Below are 24,625 nucleotides of genomic sequence, written 5' to 3' on the forward strand. Positions count from 1 at the left end.
CAAGACGTGCCACATCACTGCTATACTTTGTACCATCACTCAATACAGCTGTGTATGGAATAACACGGGGCATCTTGATTGGCCTTCGGATGATCACAGGCAGTAATTTCTCCTTAGATGAGGGAAGCTTCCCTATTGCTTGATAAAATAATTTTTAAGTGCAAGAATTAATAGCTTAAAAAAAATTTATACTAAAATGTTGCTTTAGTAAGCAGCAAAAAACCTATTTAAAATAATGTCTAAATAATTAAAGTTCCGTATTTAAAACAAATTAAGTACAATATCATAATTTTATCATTTAATTAAAATGTAAAATAAAATTTCTCAAAGTTCCGTACGTATTATTCTAATTTAGATCAAAATGTCTGAGAAAATTTAATTAAGGCTAATATTTACATAAATATATTCATCTAAATATTAATTAAATTTAATATTTTACGAATTTAAAAAGAAAATAAATAATTTTATGATCATCAAGAATAAAAATTTGATCAGTAAGTGAGCGATTAAAATAAAAAAGCCTTTCCGTGCCAATTTAGGAAAAAAATGATCAACTTACCGTTAACCGCAACAAAGAGAAAAGACAAAAGACAGTATTAGACGCGTTCCCCAGCACGCCTATATAAGTCAAACCATTTGCATTAGGCATTTATCCAATGGGTTCTGCAGAAGCAAATGACTTAGCCAAGATGGAGAGGCTTCTCGTTTTCTCCGATGAAGATGAAGAGATACAGATGCAGTGGCGGCAATTCGAGCGGTTGCCGACCGTAAAACGGCTGCGTTCAGCTCTGTTTATGATCCGACAACGATGACGAGAAAGCAGGGATGCGGTGGTGGATGTTGCCAATGCTTGATTGCCATCAACGTCGTCAATTATATCGAAAATCCTCATTAGGAATGTTGAACATGATAATCGCAGCTGTTAGAAGGGACAGAGAGAAAGAAATAGGAGGTAGGTAGTTCCGTTCTTTTTTTTGTTTTTTTGTTTTTTTGTTTTTATGGATGTACCTCTTACCTGTTTAGTCATGAGGTGCAGGTTCCATTCATTTAATTAATTTTTCGGAACACACCGAAATTACTAAGTCGTGAATTGAAAAAAAATAAAAAAGGGTTCAGACTTAAATTTATTGATTTTTTTTAAGAAATAATTTTTCTAATATATATTATTTTTTTATTACTAAATTTGGAATCTATTCTAAAAATTTTTGTAATTAGAATATTCTGACCTAAATATATATGTACATCGTTGAAAAATAATGCATTTACATGAATATCCAATGTCGCTTGGTTATTTATGAATTGATTCAACAAGTTTGACTTTGAAGTTAAACCGCGTATTGAAAGTTTTTATTTTGACGATCTAACACCACTGCAGTTTAAGTTAATTTTTTTGATCTCGCATCAATGGATGACATATAACAAATCTAACAAATATATATATATATATATATATATATAATATTATATATATATATACTTTTATTATTATATATATATCATGATAATAGTATGTATTATGAGTGAAGGTCTCAGGTGGTAGTCCAATGAAGGCGAGGGCCTCAGGTGATGGTCTAGCGAAAGCGAGGGTCTCAGGTGGTGGTCCGGCAAAGGTGAGGGCATTAGGTGGTGGTCCGGCAAAATTCCGGCGGTGGTCGAGGAGAAGCTTGTTCCTTCTCTTCATTCTCTTCTCTTTTTCTCTTCTTCTCTTTCATGCTTGGGTCCCCTTTCAAGAGAAATGAGGGATCTATTTATAGATTTTTTGAGTGGCATGACCCATAAATAGGTGAGAGATCAAGGGTAAATGAGGAGGGGTTTGATGGACGGCCGATATTGAATCCATTGATCATGGACCATTCGTCAGACATTTCGAGACACTAATAATTTTGGAATTCAGTGATTTTGGGCTCGTTAGATTTGTCTCGTCGAGCCGCTCGATTCGACTATAAGTCGTCATATTTGGAAACTGTTTGGTAACTCAAACAATGGTACAAAGCTTCCAACAGTGCTTCGGGTCCTTGATTTGGACTCATTTGGACTCGGATTGAGTCAAATTTGATGCCGTTGGGTTCGTATTCTCGAGACGCTCAGTTTGACTATAAGTTTGACGAAATCGGAGTTCGGATGATCCCAGATTTAATTTTTGAAGTTTCCGACTTGATTTTGCCTCGAGATTCATGCCTGATCAAGATAATTTTTTGATGATATATCAATGATATTTAAATAGCGAAAGGTATTGATAGAGAACGATATTGAGAAGTTCAGATCAAAAAATTGAAGCTATATATATTTAATCAGGCTTAGGTTTTATTTGGATTGATATTCTTATTATTTTTTAAAATAAATTTTTAGTACAAAATTTTAAATTTATGTATTAAAAAACTACTTTAAAAAATATTAAGAAAGTCATCCTAAACGAAATCTTAATAGATTGGTATAATCATAATTCAAAGTTCAAATTCAATATTTTTGATCTATATGCCAAAGTCATGCTCATTCTTATAACGAGGATGAGAATATTAATTCTTTAAATTTAAACTATAATTCCGATTGTGCTGAATTCCTGAGCGGTTATTTAACTTTCAAGTGGAGTATACTCATTTAGCATTAATCTAGTGTAATAATATTTTAAATTTGAACATTATACTAACAAATTTATAAAATTAAAGTTATATATTAATAACAAATTTATTAAATATTAGAATTTTTTTGATATAGATGCAATTGCATATTGTTGAATATGATATTTATTTTATCAGGCTTCTTGCTCTAGCATAATAAAAAACCTAAAATTTAAATTAGTTAAAGTCTCATGAGACGATGATTTTATGAGAGATTTTATCCATCAAATGATATAAATTATAAAAACTTCTTGGAGGAATGTTTTAATTAGGATTCATTAAATATCTAAATAAAATGGAAAGCAGAACATTACTTTCTAGGATAACATAAACACTATTTATACTCTCAGAGTTGGTGTTGAGCTACCGACCACTGAAGTAAGATACAGAAATCTATCGGTGGAAGCCAGATGCAAAGTTGTTGCTGGGAAGCCAGTGCCTACTCTTTGGAGTGCCATGAAGGGCTTTCTTAAGGTATTAAACAACGGTATCTTTATTAAGAAAAAAAAAAAAAAGTTTCTTTTGCATACTAATGGATTGAGATCTTTACATCCAAAGGTGTTTTCCAATGCATGTGGGCTAAAATCAGAGGTAAATGTGAGCATCCTGAAAGATGTCAGTGGAGTCATCAAACCATCAAGGTAAGTTTCGAATCATAACTTCAACAATATCATGTTGTTTTCTTAATCTTTTTAATTTGACCTAATTTACTGACTAAATCCAAATTGCAAACGCATGGCTTCGTTGTTTGTGATTTAAAAAATGAATTGGATTTCAAAATAAAAAATTTTCCAGCGGTGATGTAAAGGAAATCTACAATTGGAGATGCCGCATGAATTCGTTGCCTCAACACAAAAAATGTCAAATTATATCTTTTCTTACTTCATCTTGTCTTTTAAAAAAAAAAAAAAAAAAATTTATTGAGATGAGTTTAATATAAATTTCAATTGATTAGACATATTTCACTCATTTTAAAATTAGTCCAATGATCTTGAGATTCATCATGATCAAATTTCAATTAGAAAATTGTTGAAGAGGTGGAAAGACTTCTATGCTGGTGGAAAAGTGATGGAATGGCTAAGGATGGTGGAAGGATAAAGAATGGTTGATTTGTCAAGAACTAGAAGAACGATTTGACGTTGATTATTTCTTCTATGAATGGTGGTGTTTTCTTTTCTTGTAAGGGAAGATAACCTTTAAATTAAAGGTTTGGAATATATATATATATATATATATATATAAACATAAATTTTATTCCATAAGAAGAAGGGACATATAACCAAAAGCCAAAAAAGACCAAAAGAGAAAAAGACAACTTAAAATACTACTTTAATCGATAAAATGCAAAGTAAACTAGAAAGAATAAATAATTCAAAATGTTGGACTCAAAATCGTCGCCTGGTTGACATGCTTGAACCATCCATTGGAGGAGAGAATACATCAGTGAGAAGACCCAAATACGAAAGCCACCCTTTAACACACAGAAGAAATAACCACCAAGGTTTCAAAAACAAGCCATGGGCTTCCAGGAAGGCATGCAGGAAGCCTGCCTCATCATAGTCTGAACAGATAGACCAGCCTATCAGTCACCCAATGCCAAATTGCCAGCACCCCATAACCTTGCCATCAATCCAACTGAAAGCAGGCTTATTTTTTAACTTTTGGTGAGGATTTGACTCAATTTTATGAGGGGAGGTTAAAGGGTATGTATAAGGCCTTTTGAAGTTGTAGGAGGATAATAGCAAATTAACAGGGAGAGGAGGCTTTGTTAGAGTTCTCAATTTGGGATTGACTGAAGTGTTTTCAAAATGAATTTAACATATACAACCTTTTACATCATACGTGATTATCCCCCTTCCATTACATGTAAATATAATGAAATTAAATAAAATTCTAGCAACATAAATTCTTGATTTTTTTTTTTTTGGTTTTCTGAGTGACCTTCTTATTTCCCTACGTTAAATATCCTGGCCAAACTTTTATCCTCGAAGATGTTTCCAATTCCATTATTTCACTATCGCCTGCAAGACCTGTGAATTTCTCTTTTCAAAAGAAATAGTTATATTTTTTTTTTGAGAAAATCCTAAGTAGCATAATAAATAAAAAGTCACCAAAAAAAAGCCTAGATACAAGCTAATGAGGAATCAACCATCTATCACTCTCTTCCTTTGCTAAAATTACAAAGGAAGAAGGAAGGTTATTCTCAATGAACATATCCCAATCAAAATCAAAAGATAAAGCTAAGTTAGCACAATAATCAGCTAACTTATTACACTTACGTGTCAAACAATTAAATATAAAGTAATTGAACTTACCAAGAAATAAGAGATCTTCTTTATCCAAGTTCTCTCTATTGATCTTCGGTTTGTTGTACAAGTTATGAAGATATTGGAGAACATTATTGTTATCACCTTCCAATAAAATCCCTTTAACTTCTTTGGTCCATTCATGACATATTTCATCTAAAACTTTGAAAGCTGATATCTCCATTTGTGCACTATCCCAATGCATTCTTTTCCTTCCAAAAGCATAGATCAATCTTCCTTTGTCATCTCTAACAACACCAACGATTCCAGCCATGTAATTTTCTTTAAGAGCTGCATCTAGATTAATTTTCAGCACCCAGGTGGAGGGGGATGCCAATAATTAAGGAGCAGTCCATTGGAATGATAAGCATCCCAGTGATCTGAGTGGAAGAAATCCTGTTTTGCAGAAATAAGAAAGCTAAGGACGGAGGAAGCTATAAATACCTTGCTATTTCCTGTTTTTCCGTGCTTAATCTTGCATCTGTTGTTCCAAACCATCCACACAATGATTATATAAAGCTTTGCAGCCATTAAATCATCCTTTATTAATCTCCTTAGACCAACGTTGAATTCAATCCAATTGCAGAAATGAGGAATATTGAATCCCCAATCTTTTATAACCTTGCAAACCTCTAGAAGTTTAGAACAATTAGAAGTAACATGATCAAGGTCTTCAATCACTCCACACCCCATAGGACAAAAGCTGTTAGTAGTGAGTTTTCTTTTAAAAAGAAAAGCTTCAGTCGGGATAGCATCATTAAATAATCTCCATAAAAATAATTCTACCTGAGCATTGATTTTCAGCTTTTGAATCCAGGAGAATTTTATAAAAGAAGCACAATTTCTCAGCTTGTCTTCAGTTAACAATGCAGATAATATTTTACTGGAATGAAGTAGCTTTAATTCCATCTGATCTTGAGGAGCATCTTGATAGATCTGCACATCCTTAATGATATTTAGAAGATCATCTCCAAAGAAACATCTCAGTTTGAAGAAATCCCAATTTCCATCTTTGATGAAATTATTAAGAGAATTATTATCTTCATCAATGCATCCTACAAAGGTAGGCCATTTAAGGTGACTTTTATCAAGAACCCAAGTATCTTGAAGCACTCTTATGCTGGAACCATTAACTACTCTCCATCTTACAAATTTATTAAGAGTTTTCCATCCACTTATGATTGTTTTCCAAGAGTTTGATCCACCTTTGAAATCTTCTTTACTCCACCATGAATTACCATATTTGGCCAGCAAGTTTCTATTTAATAGAGTGTTTGGTTTCTCAATGAGGTTCCAAGCAAACTTTGCTCTAAGGGAACCAATTCTGGAAATAGGAGATTGAAGACCCCAATCTCCATAATTCTTTGGAGTGCATAGAAGTTCCCATGTAACATAATGTAACCCATGGATGCTATCCATTTTATTCCATATAAAATCTCTACATAATTTTTCTAACTCATATAAAGTTTTTAAAGGAATAAGAGTATGAGTTATCATAAAAATCGGTAGAGTAAGAATAATATTTTTAACCAAACATAATCTACCTGCTAGGGACAAATGTTTACTACTCCATTCATTCATTTTTTTCACAGTCTTATCTAGAAGCACTTGAAAATCTTCCTTTCTTAACCGTCTTAATGCAATTTTAATTCCCAGGTAAACAAACTCTTCTACCAGTTTGAAGTCCAAAAGCTTAGAGATCTGTCTCTTCCTTCTTCTTGGTACAGAATTTCCAAAAATCAGTGAGGATCTGTGCTTGTTTATACACTGACCTCTCCAACTGCAGTATTGCTTAACAATACTTTTAATCTTCTTTACATTTTTTAAACTTGCATATGAGAATAGTAAAACATCATCAGCATACATAAGGTGTGTAATTCTGGGAGCATTGGAGCAGACTTTTATCCCCATATTATCATTCCTGCTGTGAAAGGAATTAGACAAAAGCTGAGAGCAAATAATGAATAAAAAAGGGGAGAGTGGGCATCCTTGCCGAAATCCACATTTACCCTCTATCCATTTTGATCTATTTCCATTAATAAGAATTGAAAAACTGGGAAAAGAAACACAGTCCAAAACAAGTTTTAGAAAACTGTCCGGAAATCCTAAATCCATCAACATTTTCTTCAAAGTAAGCCAACACATACTATCATATGCTTGTTCCATGTCTAATTTGATGGCCAAGAAACCGTTGCTAGATTTTGAAAACCTCATTTTGTTGAAGATTTCTTGTGCTAATAAAAGATGCTCAGAAATGGATCTATCCTTTACAAAAGCCACATGATCTTCGGATATAATTTTAGGAATAACAAAAACTAGTCTATGCAAGATCACATTTGACACAATTTTATAAATTGTGTTACATAAACTCATTGGACGGTAGAATGAAGGAGTTAAAGGATTAGTAGTTTTTGGAATGAGCACTACAAGAGTATCCTTCCATAAACTACTCATTTTACCTGTACAAAAGAAAAGTCTAATTGCTTTAAATACATCTCCTCCAATGATGTTCCAAAAGCTTTTGAAAATTGAGTGTGTCAATCCATCACTTCCAGGTGCTTTATTGTTTCCTAACTTCATGACCGCCTCCTTAACTTCAATTTCTGAGAAGTCATTCTTCAACAAGTTCTTGTCATCTTCATTCAACACCATCCAAGGTTTCGGCCAATTAAATTGTAAAAAATTCAATCTTTCCTTCCATTTCATCTTCAAAAGCTTTTGAAAGATCAGACTGCAATATCTTTCCTTCCATTTCTCTTGAAAAAAATTGTAAAAAATTCCTTCCACTTCTATTGGGTCCTCAGTGAGCACTCCATTAAGGTTTTTGATTTGAGAGATCCAATTAGCATTTCTTCTAGTATTGGCAAAGGCGTATTGGCAAAGGCATGAAAAAAATTAGTATTTGAGTTTCCCTCCATCACCCATTTCACCTTTGCTCTTTGTCTCCACCAAGTGTTCAAGTATTTGAATAACATTCAATTCTCTAACATTAGATCTTAATTTCCACAACTTATCTTCATCCAGCCAACCAACCCTTGCTTCTTCTTCTTGAAGTAATAAAATTTCAGCTTTCAATCTATCCTTTTCACTAGAGAAGTCTTGTAGCTTGTTCTTGCTCCAATAGAATAAATCATTCAAAGCTCTCTTGCACTTCTTATTGAGAACTTCCATGTCATCTCCTTCAAAATTCTTCTTCCATGTTTTAGAAATAATGTGCTCAGTTGTTTTAAAAGGAAGCCAAACATCCTCGAATTTGATAGATCTTGTTATTCTTCTAGTTTCTTCAAATAATTTAAGCACTACAGGGCAGTGGTCAGAAGCCACTCTAGCTAAGTGTCTTACCACCGGAATTTGGATACTTTGAAAAGCCTTTGAGTTCAACAAGCACCTATCTAAACGTTCAAGAATTCTTCCACTTCCTCCTTTATTGTTGCACCATGTATATCTTGGACCAACTACTCCAATATCATGATAGTCATTCTTATTCATAAAATTGAGCAAATCGAATGAACCTTTAGAGAAAATAAACTTCCTACCTCCTCTCTTTTCCTCTTGAGATAAGATGCAATTAAAGTCCCCTCCAATAATTGTTGGAATCTTCCTTCTAGATTGCTCTTGAATGCACTCCCATAGCAAACTTCTCTTGTGTACCTCCTTGCTCCCATAAATCGTAACAATCATCCATCTTCCTTGATTAAAGACATTGAAATCACCAATTATACATTGTTCCTCAGTCTTGATAACTGAGAATGAAGCAATATCATTTCTCCAAAGAATCATAATCCCTCCGGATAATCCCTCAGAGGGAAAAATGAAGAAATCCCAATTAGGAACCATGATCTTATCAAAATCATCTTTATCAAAAGTGCTAATTTTAGTTTCTACTAAACCCACAAAAAAGACATTATGATCTTTTATAAACTCCTTCATGTATAGAGAGGCTTCTTTCTTCTTTGCCCCTATACAATTCCAAAATGCTATGGAATTCATTAAAGTTTATTTGGGGAGTAGCCCCCAACCTTCCTCCTACTACCTCCATCACCATTAAGAATGTTTCCATAATCCAAAATTGGAACAACTTCAACTGTGCTGTTAACAGTTTTTGCTTCAATAACCTGTTTCCCATCTTCAATAACATCTTCCTTACTCTTCAAAGATTTCTGTAAAGATACATCATCCAAGCCATCTTCATTGACTGATTGAAGGATAGAAAACTTATTAACCGAATGATTTTCCAAGGTTAATGTATTCTCTACTGTCATCCCAGATTTGTTGTTGACAATTTCCTCTGAATCCTGATAGGGAATACCTGAGTTCGCAAGTAATCCCTTAGGATTCACTTGAGTTCGCAGGCAACCCTTCCCATCTCTGTTGTTTGAGAATTTCTCCAATGTCAAGCTGTTATCCTGAGATAATTCATTGTTATGTACAGGTATAAACTCCCCATCTTCTAAATGATCATCCATAATACATGGATTTCCGTTAATCTCAAGAGAAGAATTTTTTCTTGCATCATCAGCTACCATAATCTGCTCTTCCTTCTCATTTGCTACAGGAATAACAGCTTTTTTAACCTATTTAAGTGTGGCTGGTTTAATCTCAAAATTTCCCTTTGGAATATTTCTTCTTCTTTTGCTGTTAACTAAAATCCATGGACCATAAGAAGGTGCAGTTGGATTGTCTTTTGCTCCTTCCATTTTCTTATCAATACCTCCTCCATTATCAGCATCCAAAATTTTAGGATTGTTTTCTTTTAGAACACATTCCTTATTCACATGACCGATCTTTCCACATACAAAGCAAAAGTTAGATACCTTCTCATATTCCATTTTTTTTAAGAATCTTCCACTCTTGCAAATTCTCTTCTCCCCCAATGGAACATGTTGCCATCCATCATTATTGGTTTTCCAATTATTGAAGCTATACATGCTATGTTCTTCTCATCCCAACATTGTAAAGGTAGATGGGACATTCTAATCCATATAGGAGAAGAAAGTCCCTTGATAGAAGAAGTATTAAATTCAGGAGTCCACTTCTCCATACCTATTATGTGTCCATTTACAAACCACGGGCCACTAGAATGCACTGCTTCAACCATTTCTTCTGAAGAGAAAGAACATAAGAACCATCCTTTACCCAGAGTAGTAAAGTGGAATTGTCCGAAATGGTTCCATTGTCTTCTTAATTCCCAAGCTACTAAATGAGAAGGTAAATTATTACCAAAAACTTTAATAACTAAAGATTTGGATAGAACTTTAGAATTCATCTTCTCTCTTTCTTCATTCAGCTTAACAGCAATACCATCATCAGAATAGACCACATCCTCTGTTTTGAAATCCAACTTTATGTATTGTTTATTGCTCCAGGGGTTGACATTATCCAAGCCATCCGAGTTCTTTGGCCTTACATCATTCAGCTTCTCTACACTTATCTCAGTATTTACATCATGTTCTGAATGAAGATTTGTGTAAAACAGATTTCGGGAATTCGCATTTATCATGCTGCGACTTTGTCCAGGGATTGCATTTGAATTCCCAAAACGATTGACAAAAATTTTCATTCCAGTAGTTGAAGCGGTATGATCAGATGGAAAAGCTGTAGATTTTAAACTATTAGGTGTAACCGAATTCAAAATTTCAGCTGGAACCTTACCTTTGCCTTCAACATGTTGAATCCTCAAGGGAGATAAATCAGATACCTCCTTAATCACCAACGGTCCTTGACAACGTTTAATCAAAGGACTTTGAATTCTCTGAGTTGAATTCACATTTGACGAATAATCACCAGAATTGATGATTTTTGAATTTAACTTAAGCGACGGAGACCTCGTAGAAGACGACGTCGACATCCGATTCCCTTCATAACCATTTTCTCCTTCATGCCCTTGCCGGCGGCAATCCGCCGCCATCGTTCTCCTCCGATCTTGAGAAGCAAGAACGGAAATCGGTTTCGAAAATTCAAATTTTCAAAACTTTCTCTCTCTAACGGCTGGAGTTTCTCTCTCTCAAGTAAGAGTTTTATTTGGAATGATCTTAATGATCCAAAGAAATAGTTATATGCTTTTCTAGTTTAAATGGAAAATATTATAAACTGGCAAAATGTAAATTTCAATTGAGAAATATGTTGTAAAAGAACAGTCTATGTCTCCTTCTACTTTGACCTCTTTTTACATAATAAATTCCTAATAATATATAATTAATTTACACATGATAAATGTTTGCCCGGTAGCAACATCTGACTATGGTAGTTTCAACTTTCTTTTTTTATTTCAAGTTTTGTCAACAAACTGCTAACCTAAGCAAAACTTTAATTGCATGTTAAATACGTAAGCCCAAGGAAAAAATAAAAAATACGTAAGCCAAAGGATTAGACTAATAACCAATATTTGTGAAGGCATTTAATTTAGCAAATAACTAATTTATTTATAAACAAATGCTTTCCAATAAGCAAAAAAAGTCTCACTTTCCTTTTCTTGCGTTTTACACCCTTGCAGGATGACTCTTTTACTAGGACCTCCAGGCTGTGGAAAAACAACACTGCTGTTATCCCTTTCAGGCAAAGTTAGTCAGCTTCTTAAGGTGAATTACTTCAGCTTTTGTTTTCAAAGGTTGATATTTTATAGCCAAATCATTTATTCTACTCATTCAAAGAAAGAATTTTAAAACTTAATGCTGGGTGAGAATGCTACGAAGTATACAAATTGAAGTAAATTTGATGCTAGTTTTGGTTCATTTGACGGTTTTTTATTTGCCTGATTGATTTTTCAAATCAAATATTTTCATTTTCGTTACTTCATTTCATTCCTTCTTGTTTTGCATGGCTTCTATGGTGTAAAATCCTTAGGTTGGCTTTTAACATTATGCTTCATTTGGCATTATTGTTTCCTCCAGTGCATAGTTGTGTCATATGGTATTTTGTTTTGTTATCGTAAAACGAATGGCTTTAATAAATAATTTTTCTATTGTTGTTTCAATAATTCATGATAAAATTATTGTTTGGAGTGCCGTAAGAGCTGAGCTACCATTGTATGAAAGCTTCCTTTCAACTTTAATACAAGTTGACTTTGTATCATTATTGGTTTTCCTAAAACCGTAAAATTACTTTGCTGTTCAATAAATAGAAACAGGTAGTCAAAATGAGCATTAGAATCTTAATTTATTGAAATAAAAGATGTTTTTTTATTTCACTTAGCATTCATAAGCCACTTAATTAAATTGTGGCAAAACATATTAGTTCCCTCAAGAAAATGACAAGACTGATAGGAAGTGCTTGTATTCACAAGCAACCTATCCAAAATCGGCGAACCAACAGCAGCCAAATGGCTGTCCACAGCAGGAAAACAGCAGATTTCTGCTGTTTACAGCAGGAAAACAGCACTTGTTCGGGAAAATACGAGAGAAAACTCAAGAAAAGACTTGTATTCCACTTAGACGATGAATAAAAGAGCAAGATACAATTGATCCTCAATTCGAGAGGAGGATCGATCTCTCCCAAATCTCTAGACGCCGCTAGAGCCCAAAGAGCCTAAATCTAAGAGATCTCAAATTTCAGCCCAAATTCAAGATACCCAAACCCTAGGAAAAACATCTATTTAATGCATACCAATCAAAAGGAAATCCCAAAACAGTCCCTACATTCAAATTTCCCTCTCAAAACCCTAAAAAACGCTTCCTTAAAAGCTCTATTTGAGCGGACGGGCCGCCCGATCTCCGCAGGAGGCGGAGATTTCGTTCTTTTTTGCGAACTGCCGGTCCCGCCTGGACCGGCTGGACCGGTCCAGTGGACCGGTCTAACAAAGACTTGCACCAGTAAAACAGACACTACATTTTGAACGGAAAAATACGTTTGGTGACACTGTAGTAATCGGGCTTCATTCACAAATTAGAATGTAGCATCATGGAGAATGCAATTACCTTTTTCAGAGAAATTAGTTGAGCATGATTTGATTTAACTTAAAAACTCCCAAATATATTTCTTTATGTGATAGAATACCCTAACAAATTGAGAATTCCACTAATAACAAAGTACAAGAAAGCCTCAACCGGGGAAAAAGCAAAATAAAAATGTAGTTCTATCAGGAAGTGTTATGAAAAATAGAAACAATTTCCTATACCTTGTGCTTCAAGTGATACAAAGGCTAGGGCGTGATCATCTGTATAATGCTAGTTCTATTTAAATAATTAGTAATATAACATGAAATAATCTTTACAAGATTTTTTTTTTTTTTGCGTAGGTAAGTGGGGAGATCACTTACAATGACTTGAAACTAGAGAAGTTTGACCCCGTTAAGACAGCAGCTTATATAAGTCAGCATGACCAACATATTCCTGAAATGACAGTAAGAGAAACACTTGATTTCTCAGCAAGATTTCAGGGTATAGGATGCAGGGCAGGTAAAAAGAACTTTTTTCCTTGTATTCTTCTTTCATAGAACAAGATAATCATACTTAATATCGAACTATTTACATTTATATTGAGCAAATATAACCAGATTGTCTTTTCATGCATCAGATATCATGGAGGAGGTGGAAAGACGTGAGAAGCAAGCTCACATAATCCCAAATCCCAATATAGACACTTACATGAAAGTACATTCTGAAACCCAAATTGCCTTCCAAAACAAAGCATATTATACCATATATAGTGAAACTACTGATATGAAGATTAGATAGCTTTAGTTTTGTGAAGCATATACAAATTGTGGATCATGAATGATAAATGGTTTATTTATTTTTCATAATATTAACATTTTACAACTAGATTAGTATTAGCTCGCATCTAAATTTTATCGAAGACATTTATATCAAGGTGTTTGAGGATTATTAGACTCTAAATCTAACAATATGTATGCATGCAAGTGGAGATTATTTAGTTTATATTCCGACACAAGTAAGGAAATAGTGCATCAATATAGACTCGTTATTTTGCAACATAATAAATCAGTAGATGCTTGCATTCTTTGAGATATCAAATTCATTCAGATGCTTATAACAGGCAGTAGCTGTCAAGGGAGTACAAGAAACTCTTCAAACAGATTACATTTTGAAGGTAACTCAACATAATTGCTGAACTAATGATCTTTTGAATTGTAAGCTATTCCCAATTACACTGATATTGCTTACCATTAATACTCCATATTGTAATATTTCTTTTATGGATTTTTTCATTATGCTTGCTAAAATGCAGATCCTTGGAATAGAGGCATGCTCGGGATCTCTGGTTGGGGATGCCATACGAAGGGGGATATCTGGTGGTCAAAAGAGAAGGTTAACAACAGGTTGCAATATTCTTACTATGATAGTTAAAAACTTTACCTCTATTAATACTTGAACTTAAAGTGTTTGCACTTGATTTTGCAACATACTTAATACATACAAGTTAAAGCATTAATAAGATTTGGTCATGGTTTAAGTTCGATTGACTAGACCTTATTGCATATATTCATATATATTACGTATTTCAGGTGAGATGATGGTTGGTCCGAACCAAGTTTTTTTTATGGATGAAATCTCAAATGGGTTAGACAGCTCCACAACATTTCAGATCATTTCTTGCATCCAGCAGTTTGTGCATATTACAGGAGCAACAACTTTAATTTCTCTACTTCAGCCAACACCAGAGACTTTTAGTCTTTTTGACGATATTATCTTAATGGATAAAGGAAAAATAATTTACCATGGACCTCGAGAGCTTATACTAGGGTTCTTTGAGGATTGTGGGTTTAAATGCCCTCCACGAAAAGGCATTGCAGACTTCCTTCAAGAGGTAAACCTAAAAAATATGTCCTTTAAAACTTAATTAGCTCTTAATGATATTTGCAGTATTCTTAAAAAATTATATTTTAATTCATCTTATCTTCTCGCAGATCATTTCAGAAAAAGATCAAGCGCAATATTGGTATCTTGAAGACAAACCTTATAGTTATGTTTCTGCTGATAGTTTCTCAGATAAATTCCATTTGAGTGATATTGGGAAGAAGCTAAAAAAGGAGCTTTCTGAACAACATGACAAAACCAAGTCGAATGACAGTGTTGTAGCCTTTAACACGCATTCTATTATGAAGTGGGAACTACTCAAAACGTGTATGGAAAGAGAAATTCTACTTTTGAAACGGAACTCATTTGTTTACTTGTTTAAGACTATCCAGGTAATAACTTGTTTGAGAATTAATAGCTCTTCCTCCTCTGTGAATTCCTCTATCTATAAAATCCAATATTTTATACCTGTTTATGTGCAATTTATGTCCCTTGCACTCTCAAACCTCCATTTCTGCTTTTCCTCAGATCACTATTGTTGCAATTATTACAATGACTGCGTTTCTTCAAACAAAAAGGGATGTTAATTTAGTACAAGCAAGCTACTTTCTTGGTTCTATGAGATATGCAATCATTAGGCTTATGACCAATGGGATTGCAGAGTTGACATTGACGATTGCTAGACTACCGGTGTTCTACAAGCAAAGAGATCTTCATTTCTATCCTCCATGGGCATACACAATTCCAGCTGCTTTATTGAAGATACCATTTTCTATTGTGGAATCCTTCATTTGGACATCCCTAACATATTATGGTATCGGATACAGCCGTGAGTCAAAAAGGCAAGTGCTCCTTGATCCTTCTACCTCACTAAGCCTTTATAACATAACTTTGATTATGCTTCTAAGGTTTCAGTTCCAGACTTTCTCTCTCAGCTCTAACTCTTCAATTACTAATCATGCTTTCATAGGTTTTTTTGTCAATTCCTACTATTTTTTGGGCTGCATCAGGCATCAACATCACTTTTCCGTTTCCTTGCTTCAATTACAAGAAGACCACATACAGCTGCACTTTCCGGCAGTTTGTCTTTACTATTTTCATTTATGTTCAGCGGATTTGTTCTACCACAATGTAAGAATGAAACAAATCTATGTTTATAGTTAAGACTTTGTATGACTCAACCAACTTTCGATGAAACAAATCTGCATACTCAGCCAACTTTCTCCTTGTAGACTCTTTACCAATTTGGCTTCGTTGGGCGTTTTGGTTCTCTCCAGCAACATATGCTGAAATAGGTCTATCTATCAATGAATTTCATGCTCACAGATGGCAAAAGGTTTGTTTTATAAATCCAATCAATTCATAAAAAGTTTGCAGAACCTTCTGGTGCATAAATAAATAAGATGTATTTTCTGTCATTCACTATAGTCGTCTACTGGAAATGTGACACTTGGGCAGCAAGTCTTAAAGAGCCACGGAACAGACTTTAAAAGCTACTTCCTTTGGTTGTCTATAGGAGCGTTATTTATGTTCGCAATACTTCTAAATATCGGGATTACTATAGCTCTTACCTACCTAAATAGTATGTTTTCTAACATGATAGAATCAATATTAAAAAAAAAAAAAAAAGATGGATACTGAGTAGCTTTTCCTATATAGATCCAGGGTCTTCTAAGGCTTCCATTTCAACTCAGAAACTATCACAAGAAGGCGAAAAACCTAAAATCAATGAACAACTGGAAAATAAGTCAACTAGAAGATCTACCACAGCAGTATTTTCGGAAGGTGTAGAAAACACCACGTGCATCCATTTATATTTTCTGTTGAATTCTTTATCATGCCCTTTACAATTACATACTTTCATATTAAGATGTGGGACAAAGATCTATTCATTGACTGTTCGTATATCTATAATTTTTATAGGTAGAATGGTCATACCTTTTCAGCCGTTTACAATGACATTTAAAGACATCCAATATTTCATTGAGACACCTAAGGTATTTACAGTCTTACATTAAATTTATGTGGCAACTAGATAGAAAGAAACTCAAAATTTTAGCTAAATTTTTTCTCTTCTAAAATACTATGGGCCAATGAGCTTTCCTCATGAAGTTTGTTGTTTGATGTTCGCATTCTCTTTCAGGCTATGAAGGAACAAAATATTATGCCAAAAAAGCTACAACTTCTGCAAAATATCACGGGTGCCTTGAGGCCCGGTATTCTTACTGCTCTAATGGGTGTTAGTGGAGCTGGGAAAACAACTTTGATGGATGTTCTTTGTGGAAGGAAAACTAGTGGAATTATTGAAGGAGAAATAAAAATTGGGGGATATCCAAAAGTACAAGAAACATTTGCTAGGATATCTGGCTATTGTGAACAAAATGATATACATTCTCCTCAGATTACTGTCGAAGAGTCAATCATGTATTCAGCTTGGCTGCGACTCCCAAATGAAATTGATCCACAAACAAAAGTTGTAAGGCAGTCTTCTTCTTTTTATATTCTTAAAATATGCTATAGATGTTAGGGTTTATAGGTATATTAATTGATTTCCACACTTCTAGATATGGTAATAAATCGATGTAATGCCAACCACATTTCAATGATGCTTCATGATTTAAGTGGAACATGAAGTGATAAATTCTTTCATTAGTTCTATGTTATTTACTAATCGATATAAAATACATGCAATATGACAGAATTTATTTACTTCCATGACCTCATCTCTTTTTAATGAAAAACATTCTTTGAATAAATAATAAAAAATCATACATTGCAACTTCAAGTTGATGATTTGACTTGTTATGCAGGAATTTGTTCAACTTGTTCTTGAAACAATTGAACTTGATGTAGTAAAAGATGTTCTAGTTGGAGTACCTGGCATCAATGGATTATCTATTGAACAACGAAAACGCTTAACAATTGCTGTTGAGTTAGTTGCTAATCCATCAATTATATTCTTGGATGAGCCAACATCAAGTTTGGATGCACGAGCAGCAGCTATTGTTATGCGTGCTATTAAGAGTATTGTTGAGACTGGAAGGACAGTAGTTTGCACAATCCACCAGCCAAGCATTAATATATTCGAATCTTTTGATGAGGTAATGTTGGCTGCATTTTCATGCTTCTGAATGAAAACGTTATTGCAAAAGAAATATATGTTGTGTGAAAGCCATCGAAATAATGAAGTTGTAATTGCATTCTCATCATTACTACTACATTTTTATAAGGAAAAAATAAATAAATGGAAGATATTGATATCCCATGAAATATACTATTTTGGTGTCAATGTGAATGTACTTTAATAGTGCTTGTTAATTGAATAAGCTATCTATAACATAGCAACAAATGAAAAATACTAATCTATAATGCAAAAAAATCATATAATTTAGTTACCAATTATGTTAACCATCAAATTTCATAGGCATATTTTATAAGACCTCATAATTTAGAAGACCAATATGAACTATCAATAACAGAAATGAAGAATTGATAGTTGACATTATCTCTTTGTTTTTTTTGTTTTTTTTTTCTTCTAGGAAAACATGAATCTTCATTGGCATGCACCTATCATTAAGGAGTATGCATGCCAATGTTGCAATCTAGCTTTGATAATGAAAGCATAAACAATGTATCTTTGAAAATACCTAATCATATGCTACATCAAGTATAAATTTTGCAAATAAAATACAATTATTTACCCCCAACCCTGCCATTTATAAGAGTTGCATTATTCACTCTGTTTACATAGTTTTGATGAGGTTCTATTTTAGTCGATAAAAATTCCCAAATATTTCCTAGTGCACAAAAGGATTTCATCTTAATTATAAGCATATGAGTAAGTTTATGGAAATTTCAGGATTATTTGTTTAGGTCTTAAGATGAGAAAGCTTCAACAAGTGCATTACCAATAGTTCATCTAGCCTCGTTAAACAAAACAGTAATTTCCAAAATAAGCTGAAAAGTGTAATTTTATTGTGTGCATGATTTGCTATTGTAATGTACTGTTAGGGTTATATATCAATCATCTTGAAAATGGCTGCAAGTGTACTTTTAGTAATTTAGTATATTCTTCTTCCATAACCATTCTCACTCCGTACATCTTTTTATCGCATATCATGTCTATGTCTTGTAAGTATTAGGATTAAACATTTGTAAGCTGCAAATACTCCTAGTTTTTAATGTTCCACAAGAATAAAATGTCTACATACAACCAGAATTCATCAAAGCACAATATGAATAAGTTTAAATTCCCCCATCAATTCTAAGTGGTTCCAAGAAATCCTACCTTTGCTAAATAAAACTACTATTGTAATCAAACATAAGTTGTATCTTTATGTTAAACACTCAAAAAAATTTATCTTGATTTTATCATGTCAAGATAAATCATTGCTCATCTCCTCAGCTATCTTATATAAGATTTCATGCTTGCTAATCCTGATCAGATAGCTTTTTTTGGTGTAGTTACTTCTAATGAAGAAAGGCGGTCAGATAATCTTTAACGGGCAATTAGGTCAAAATTCAAGGAAACTTATTGAATATTTTGAGGTAAGCTTTTGATAGAAAAATTTAAAATTTATTCTTGTTGTATACTCTATAAAGCTGTAAGCAAGAAATTCTATAATGAAATGTTGTATTGCACTCACAAGTGACACAAAATATAGAAGTGTATTTAGGGAAAAAAAGTTAGAATTGCATAAAAAGAAAAAAAAAACCATGCATTACGAGGAAAAAGATGAATTATGATATTCAGGAAAATACAACAGAAAGAAATTTATCGCACTGTAGATTTCAGGTAATGGACCTAAATAATAAAGGAAAAATGTGTGGCAATAAAAATGAACTGTACCTCTTCTAAAATGGCACAATACTAAATTGGAAACAAATATTGATTTTTTCATAACAAGATGAGAAGTTCAATTTCAATTAATCATTAATTTGTTTGCTTGAATATAATAGAAAAAATTAAAGTTTTAATGAAAACGATTGTCAAATATCTCTCAAACCCCTTAACAAACTTGATATGCACCAATTGGCAATTTTTTTATCTTGGAGAACTGAACTAATCACCTTTTTGCTTCTCCATTTTGTAAAAAAAATGTAGTAGAATTATATTTTGGACATCCAAAATATAAATTTGTACTCCCAACAAGTGTTTAAAAATATATCATCAAGGTAGCCTAAAGGAAAACAATCACTAAATGTTGTTTTTAGGCGATGCAAATAAATTTTGATTGTTTAAGGAAGGGAACGAGTTAAAGAAATGGATGACAATACCAGTACAAAATGCAGTTTTCACTAGAAGGAATAATCGGTCATTTCCATGATATAGACATTCTGAAGATAGGCAAATGTGTAACTTTTAATTTCCAAAAAACAATCATCATATTGCTCATATTCTTCAAGTTTTTTTTTTTTATAGGTGTTATAAGTTCTAAAAAGCCCTAAAGGGTGAAGCTAACCTTGTTCATTAAAAACTAGTGGGGAAAAAAAAATCCATCAAGCAAGCAAATATTGTGCAACTAAGCTTGATTGATCTTCTCGAGTATGCATCATATCGACTAACATTCTCAATATAATGAAATTGTATTATGCAGCTAATATTAATTTGAATTGTTTCCTTACATCTTTATGATCTAGTACAATGTTTTTGATAGTCCAAGCATTTTACGTACTAAGGATTCATTTGGAACAATTTTTTTTTACTATTTTTAAAGCAGTTTTCTGGTGCAAAAATTTCTTGAACTAGATTTCTTATTCCTCTATTTATTACAAAAAAATTCTCACTGCTTTTTAAAGAAGCTTTCAAACCAAATAAAACCTAAATCATATGCCTTTATATGGGAACTAAATGTTTCCTATTCCTCTATTTCACTCTTTTATGCTTGAACGTAGTATGGGCTTATTTTGTTGCTTGAAGTTAAAAAATATTTTTTGAAAGCACTGAATTTACATTATTCTATCGTTTGGTTTGATGGAATTAGAAATTAATATGGGTTTAAAATCTACGAACACCGTCAAAATCTCTTAAATGTGATGATTTTATTTTCATACATAAAATGATTAAAAATAAATCTATCATTTCTAAAACATGGTTTCTATTTACTAGCAACCACATGAGCTCTAACTGATTTTCTAAATCATTGGATTGGCATTTAACTATAATATTTTTTCTACAGAATATTCCAGGCATTCCAAAAATAAAAGATAACTACAATCCAGCAACATGGATGCTAGAAATTACCTCAGGTCCAATGGAACAATGCCTAGGTATTGATTTTGCTGATGTCTACAACGATTCCCCTTTGCATCTGTAAGTACCGCACATTTCAATTTTTTAGGATCCTAAATTTAGTTTTAAGCCCTTGTAACTCCCATAGCTCATGCAATAATAATACTATATAAACAGTTCAGCAAGGACCATAATAAAAATTTTCTTGCCTGTGATAACTTCCCTAAAATTGATACCCTTAAATATAGCCAAGACCTATTGTCCATCTATGCTAATATGTGAGATTTATTTCTAAGAACCTATATTATATTCAATTTATCATCCTTTTTATTTTGAGCTTTGACATAGGGAGTGCTTATTGAAGGTATCTCTTTAAAATTGAGCTATAAATCAAATTAAAGTAACGCTAAGCAAAGATTTCCTTTTGATAAAAGATTATTGTGTTCCAAGTCCATCCACATAAATGTGCTCATGATATTTATTTCTCAATTTTACCCTTATACACAGGGCATGTAAAGAGTTAGTTGAGCAGTTAAGTACCCCGCCACAGAATCCTAGTGAAATTCAAATTCGAAAGCATCAACCCCACAATAGATTGGTCCAGCTTAAAGCATGCCTTTGGAAATTATCAATGTCATATTGGAGAAGCCCAACATACAATATCGTGCGCTTTACATTTGCGACAATTTTATCAGTGTTGTTTGCGGCACTCTTTTGGCAGAAAGGCAAGAAAATGTAAGTTTATATTGCTATTTAAATCTCTTTTTTAGTTGGTACAATGCCATAAGAAATTCAATGGTCACTATAGGTGAAATTGCATGAATCACCTACTATACCTCTATCAGGATATTAGACATGCACATAAAAAACTTGAAGTAAAATAAAATATTTTTATGCTTACCTTCACATTTAAGTACAAGCTATTAGATGCAAAAAGTAGGGTATAAAAAAATGAAGAAGAAAAATATATGCTTAGATAACATGGAAAATTAGCAGAAAATAAAACTACGAGTTCTTCATAAATTTCATGATTATCATATAGCAGGGTTGAAATGAAGAATTAAATACCTCAAGGTAGGCAATAAAGCCTTTCAAATGTTCTATTTGGACCATTTTTGCAAAAATGGTCCAACTGCATAATGCCAATGGATAAATATAAGCATCAAAAGATGTGGCAAAAACAGATAATTATTTAGCAATGCAGACTCGCCTAGAATAAAGAACTAGGAAAATAGGGAAAAACTACCATATCTGACAAACATCCATGATATGTAGCTTCCTAGCAGGAAGTCAAGTGGAAAAAATATTACACATCATGTTCATGTGCCAAAGTCAATTTGTTTTGCATTTCTCATTCTATCAACATTCTGTACTAACTATAGTCATTTAAAGACAATATTGCTTACAAAATATTACTAGAAGGAAGATTAATGAAAAAGAAAAAAATGCATCGCTAATAGAACATTTAAGATCCATTTTGAAGAAGGAACATGTACTTCAAAATAGGAACGTTTAAGATGCTGAGGATTTTAGATGAAAGTAACTGAGATTCTCACAACCATTGAAACCAAGAAATCAGAATAGAAGATTGAATGAAACAAATTATTTTTTTTTATGCTTTTTATAGAGAGAAAATGCATGTATTACTTGCCAATTTTTACATACAACAATAACAAAAAAAAAAAAAAAAAAAAAAAAAAAAAAAAAAACAAGCCTTTATCTCATTGTGGGGTCGGAATGACAAAATCGATAAAATAAATTAAAACACTCTCCATAAGTAAAGAATGTTCTTGGCCTCCTGTTGTATTTCATTCACACCATATTCTGATATTTGCACAATTATCAACTTGACAAAATTGTTGTTAAAGCTTGCAGAACTTCACAAATAAGCAAACCTTTTTCTTTGATCTGTAGAAACAATGAGCAAGAACTGACCAGCATAGTGGGATCTATGTACATTGCCACGATCTTCTTAGGCATAAACAATTGCACAACAGTTCTACCAATTATAGCAAGAGAAAGGCTTGTTTTCTACAGAGAAAGATTTGCTGGGATGTACTCTTCATACATCTACTCATTGGCCCAGGTAAAGAATTGTGTCACCAGTTAATTCAAATATCCAAATTGCATCTTTTACAATAAATTCCCTTGTATTTTGACCAATCCATTTATTTTATGTTGCAGATTATTGTAGAAGTCCCTTGTATTTTATTTCTCGCAGCAACATACACGATAATCACATATCCAACAATAGGTTACTCTTGGTCTGCTAACAAGTTGTTCTGGTACTTCTATTTAATGTTTTGTACGCTTCTGTACTACAATTACCTTGGAATGCTGATAATGTCATTGAGCCCAAATGTTCAAGTTGCTGCTGTACTGGCATCAGCAGTTTACTCAATTCTCAACCTGTTCTCTGGATTCATGATTCCAAAATCGGTAATGCACATATGCTTTTGTTCATAAAATTAACTTTATAAGCATTTAAATATTAGACATAAGAAAGTCTTCTCTAACTACCAAAAAAGAACTATTAAAATTCAAAATTGCTTCCTCAAAAACATGATTAACATTGATCACATATTTTTTCATGAGCTTTAAATTAGTAGAGGAATAAACTCTGATTTAAACATAACTTCATTTTTTTATTTGAGACAGCATATCCCTGGATGGTGGATTTGGCTCTACATGATTTGTCCAACACAATGGACTCTAAATGGTTTGGTTACTTCTCAATTTGGAGATGTGTCCCAAGAAATTACAGCATTTGGAGAAACCAAAGCACTAGCTGCTTTCTTGAAAGACTACTATGGATTTCATTATAATGAATTGGGGATAATTGGATTTATTATTGCTTGTTTTCCTTTTGCATTTGCTTGTCTTTTTATGTACTACACAGGAAAATTAAATTTCCAAAAAAGGTAAAAATATCTTATTGCAAAGTGGCATATTCTTTTCCTTGTTCAATTAAAAATTCACATGCAACCAATTTGGACAATTCTCTCTCTCTCTCTCTCTCTCTCTCTCTCTCTCTCTCTCTCTCTCTTTCTCTCTCCCTCTCTCTCTCTCTTATATATATATATATAGCTAATTCAATCCAGGTTGGCACAACAGAAAAGTAATGACAGTTGAGTGGTTAATGGCACAAGTCTACAATAATATAGTTGTGTGGGCTCCGAAAATTCGATCCCTGCCTTCGCCCGCATTGTTTCTTTTTCTTTCGAGGGGAGTTTTAATGCATCAAGTTTCGGGGTAAATTTTGGAAGGCAGATGGGTTTGTATATAAGACACTACCTAGATATTTCGCCCTCATTTTGCGAAGACTTTATGATCTGAGTTCTGATTTCCTATAGGTGCAAGCCCTTATAGTTAATTACCCCTCCCGATCATGAGAAAGAACTTTTGATTAAGGCTAGTCATCAATCAGATACGTAGAGATATGTAGTATCTGGCATATAATAGCAGCATGGGCTTAGGAATTTGGAGGTTTGATATTTAAAATTAGAAATTTCATTATCTTACACTTAAAGCATATGGTGGGGGAATGGAAGATGGACCCGATCAAGATCACATGGTTATGTCGTCCCGGACCATCATGGTCCCTGATCTATTTAGTCATAGGAGGTAGGCGAACCAACCTGACAGAAGGATCTTTGTCGGCAGTTGTTGACCTTCGTATAATACCAGAAGGAAGACAAAAATAACGACAAAAAA

General features: G+C 33.1%; 1 protein-coding gene across 6 annotated transcripts; it reads left to right on the forward strand.

The window, feature by feature from the left end:
• The first annotated feature begins 2,931 nt into the window (after positions 1-2,931).
• LOC110112058 (pleiotropic drug resistance protein 3-like) lies at positions 2,932-23,909 on the forward strand. 6 transcript variants are annotated; one of them, XM_028700614.1, is made up of 24 exons: positions 2,932-3,092; positions 3,177-3,259; positions 6,581-6,666; positions 11,418-11,502; positions 13,158-13,317; positions 13,436-13,512; positions 13,919-13,972; positions 14,111-14,201; positions 14,388-14,689; positions 14,790-15,071; positions 15,208-15,521; positions 15,650-15,810; positions 15,912-16,015; positions 16,108-16,261; positions 16,339-16,464; positions 16,603-16,676; positions 16,823-17,155; positions 17,490-17,780; positions 19,144-19,227; positions 20,859-20,992; positions 21,419-21,646; positions 22,826-22,997; positions 23,096-23,350; positions 23,570-23,909. In XM_028700614.1, the coding sequence occupies exons 2-24, from the start codon at positions 3,191-3,193 to the stop codon at positions 23,834-23,836; spliced, it is 3,903 nt and encodes a 1,300-aa protein (XP_028556447.1). In that variant the 5' UTR covers positions 2,932-3,092; positions 3,177-3,190; the 3' UTR covers positions 23,837-23,909. The 6 variants fall into 6 exon arrangements, with proteins under 6 accessions (XP_028556447.1, XP_028556449.1, XP_028556448.1 ...); XM_028700617.1 differs by having other exon boundaries at positions 2,970-3,092; positions 3,208-3,259; XM_028700616.1 differs by lacking the exon at positions 19,144-19,227.
• Positions 23,910-24,625: the final 716 nt, after the last annotated feature.

Source organism: Dendrobium catenatum, unplaced genomic scaffold (genome assembly GCF_001605985.2).
Source record: "Dendrobium catenatum unplaced genomic scaffold, ASM160598v2 fragScaff_scaffold_1557, whole genome shotgun sequence".
NCBI classification, from domain to species: domain Eukaryota; kingdom Viridiplantae; phylum Streptophyta; class Magnoliopsida; order Asparagales; family Orchidaceae; genus Dendrobium; species Dendrobium catenatum.